The sequence below is a fragment of the Cynara cardunculus genome (assembly GCF_001531365.2).
Source record: "Cynara cardunculus var. scolymus isolate 2C chromosome LG 4, CcrdV1, whole genome shotgun sequence".
Lineage (NCBI taxonomy): Eukaryota > Viridiplantae > Streptophyta > Magnoliopsida > Asterales > Asteraceae > Cynara > Cynara cardunculus.
The window spans coordinates 17,585,827-17,589,332 of record NC_037531.1 but is presented as its reverse complement, the minus strand read 5'-3'; the positions used below and the strand labels follow the sequence as shown (position 1 = coordinate 17,589,332).

At 35.0% G+C, this 3,506-nt stretch overlaps 1 protein-coding gene across 1 annotated transcript; it reads right to left on the bottom strand.

The window, feature by feature from the left end:
- Positions 1-888: 888 nt before the first annotated feature.
- On the bottom strand, positions 889-2,533 carry LOC112511644 (omega-hydroxypalmitate O-feruloyl transferase-like). Its single transcript, XM_025117342.1, has 2 exons — positions 2,084-2,533; positions 889-1,776 (listed from the first exon to the last, which is right to left on the bottom strand). Exons 1-2 carry the CDS (start codon positions 2,531-2,533, stop codon positions 913-915), a joined length of 1,314 nt encoding a protein of 437 aa, XP_024973110.1. The 3' UTR covers positions 889-912.
- Between the last annotated feature and the right edge of the window lie 973 nt (positions 2,534-3,506).

Below are 3,506 nucleotides of genomic sequence, written 5' to 3'. Positions count from 1 at the left end.
ACTATTTTTTATGCATACAGTATTGTTTATTGATGTATATTACTTAAAATTCAATATTACAAGTAAATTGTGCGTAACTACAACTTCTTAAAGTTTTATGTTTGAATTAGTGTAACCAAACTTATTAAAGTTTTAGTGTAAATTGTGAGTGTTAGCCAAGCTCGAGAGTTCAAAATGTAACATTTGGGTGTTATTATTTTTTCCAGGTTCAGATCCATGGAGGAATGAAAACCCCCTTGTGGTCACAGAGGTTCAAATACCTGTGACTACCTGTGACTTCAGGCTACCCGCAAAACAGGTGGTCGTCTTGAGAGTCGACTCGCATATCGGATTGGATATTCAGGTTAATAAAAATAATAATATATAAAATAAAGAGTAAATCACATGTTTGGTCCCACATATGCCCTTTATTATGGATTTGATCATTTATCGTCATCTATTACAACAAACCGCCGCCTATACAATTTGTCATGTATGTGGGCCCCCTCATGTCGGTCCACTTTCTCCCTCAAGTACGAGGGTAAGTTGGTCTTTTTATTAAATTCGTATAATTTTATCGTCAAATATTCTTGATGTTCATGATGGTATAGTTTGAGAAGATGAATATTGAAGAAAAATACACAATTGATTAAGAAAGTTGTAAAATAGATAAAAAAAAAAAAAAGTGCAAAAGACAAATTTACCCTCATATTAACAGAGACAACGGATAGCCGTTTGCACAAGAAAGCAAACCCGTAACGAACTACATAGGTTAAGGATTCTTTTGTAATAAATAAAGGTAAATGACCAAATCTGTAACAAATGACAAAGATGAGGGACCAAATCCGTAGTTTACTCTTTAATAAAATTAAATAAAAGTATAATATTTTTATAAAAATATATTGGAAATAAACAAATAGAAAACCAAATTCATCAATGGATATGATTCATGAGCTCTTCAAAGGTTTTCATGGCGGATTCCGGCAACCCCAGAAGAACGTTAATACTTTTCCTCTGTTTCCCATGAGATAAGAACAGTATTACTTCTTTTTCCGGCAAGGCCACCGGACCCGACAGAACAGGTTCGCCCCACCCGAAATCATGGGCGTGAAATTGCAGCTTCGACCATGTCGTAATCAACAGCGTCGCCGCCAGGGACGGCCGAGCTCGAGTCACTTCGAAATAATCAATCGCCGATCTCATATAACCGTCGGTAACAAGCTTAACCGCATTGTGAACCAATTTCACGGTGAATGATAACGGATTACTCACCTGATCGCCGGCCAAACATATGGAATTCGTTAGCACGATTCCGTTGCCGGAATATCCTTCCGGCAACGGCGGTTCAAATCTCGACCTGCCGTCGACGGCGAAGAGGAGTTTTGTTTTCTGATCTGGTTTCATTTTGAGAGCTTTCGTTCTGGCTCGCCAGACGAACGCCGAGAGGGCTTCGAAGGTGGTGCAGGTGGGGATTTCGCCGGCGGCGGTGGCTTCGATTTTGAGGTGGTGGAGGTCGTCCGGCGAGAAACAGAATGATCGGTAAGCGATTTCTTCTTTGTAGAGGTTGCCGGAGTCTGAAACGTCTTCGATTTCTGCGAATTCATAGTGGGGGAAGTCGATGATCGGAGGGTTTCTGGCGGTGAGAATCGTCCGATCGAGGAACGGCGGAAGTTGCAGCGGCGAACCTCTGGCGATTTCACTCCAAGATTTAACGAATTCCATGGCAGCGATTCCATCGAAGAGACAATGGTTCATACCCAACCCTAATACAAACCCTCCACATTTGAATTTTGTAACCTGAAAATGAAATAAAATATTATGTAATCATTTTACTCGGTAATAGCTGATCTTGTAACATTTGATGATGTGTATACCTGTGAAATATTTACGGTACGAAAAATTGATATTCACGTCATCAAAATGTTAAGGGATATTTATCTGGTAAGCGTTTACCAGGTCATCTTATCTTACTGGATGAACATATCAAACACTGAAAATCTATCCGGTAAGAATAATGATAACAACCGAGAGTCTTATCGAGTAAGTAAGAGTTATGACACAAAATACTTGAATTGAAGTCAATTAAATCGAAATAAAAACCAACCTGTACAACAACAGGAGGAATCTCGAGAATATTATGAGCCCCTGGAGTGTCATAAACCAGCTTTCCAAGCGTAACTGGATCAGGCTTCGTATTATCACCAATATCTTCGATCGCACAGTTCGCTTCCGCCTCAACAAAAACCACACCCTCTCCGCTACAATCCACAATCAGCTTCCCTTCGGGACTAATCGCTAACCTCCCAGCAGCCGGGTAATAATACACAAGAACTCTCGACAAAGCATCCCGTATCACCTCAACAGCCGTCTCATTCCCTTTCTCCTCAGACTTAAAACAGTAAATCGTCCGCACAATAACCGCAATATTCTGATCAAGATTCGAGAGAAAATAGAAGCCCTTTTCTGTTTCCGTGTAAGGCTGCACAAGGGTCGAATCTCCTATTTGTGTGACAACGAGTTCAACCCCATGGCTTTCATTGCCATTTCCCTCCATTATAACGACCACCGCAATATACACTTCTTAGCTTGCTAAAATCTGTGTCGGTAAAAAACCAGTAAAACGAAATAAATTACGTGATAAAACCAGATAATAAGTAAGAGTTTGGAAGATAATAAGAATACATGAATGTGTCATGGTGTACCTGAAAATGGTTGAAATTGATGTGTTTTATGGCAAGAGATTAAACACAAGAAAAAGTGTGTTGTTTTTGGTGTGGTTATGGGTATCATTTTATAGATATAAAGTGTGATTGAATGGGTATTAATTTATTTGGATTTTTTAAATAATTTTATATATATTTAAAAAAAATTAGTTGATTTTTTAGTATTTAAATTGGGAAAGTATTTGAATTTCTTAAAATAATATTTGATTTTTATATGTGTTTAAAATAATTTGTTAATTAGTTTTCACATATTTATTGATATTTTTGTTATAAATAACGTAATATTTGATTTTATATGTATTTGGAAGAAATTTTATATGGTTTTCAAATATTCATACATGGTCGATTGCAGGGCGATACATTTGATGTTATAATACAGTTTTATGTGATTTTGATAAACGTTAATGTTTTTATGTTTGAATAAAATATAAATTCGAATGTCTCATAAAAATTTGAAAAAATATATCAATATTAGTATCAAATTAATTATTTAAAAGTTCAAGTTTTTTTATGTAATTTATTTAATTCATTTTTTATTATAATTTAATATAGATATAATAACAAAGTAATTTATTTTCAGTTTAATAATATAATTTTTTTTATAAAGATAACCAGTAAGTTTTATGTTAGAACTCAATGATTATTCTAATTATATTTTAGATATTTTATAATTAAAATAAGATGTTTATTATGTATTTGATTATGTTTATCTGCAGTTAGTTGCATGAATTCAATATAGAGCTTTAATAACTTTTGTTTACGCACAATTTACTTATAATCATGAATTTTAAGTAATATGTATCA

Coding starts and splice junctions, on each gene's coding strand:
- LOC112511644 (XM_025117342.1), bottom strand. CDS start 2,533: ATGGAGGGAAATGGCAATGAAAGCCATGGGGTTGAACTCGTTGTCACA. Junction 1,777..2,083: donor TTCCTCCTGTTGTTGTACAG/GTTGGTTTTTAT, acceptor TTTCATTTTCAG/GTTACAAAATTCAAATGTGG.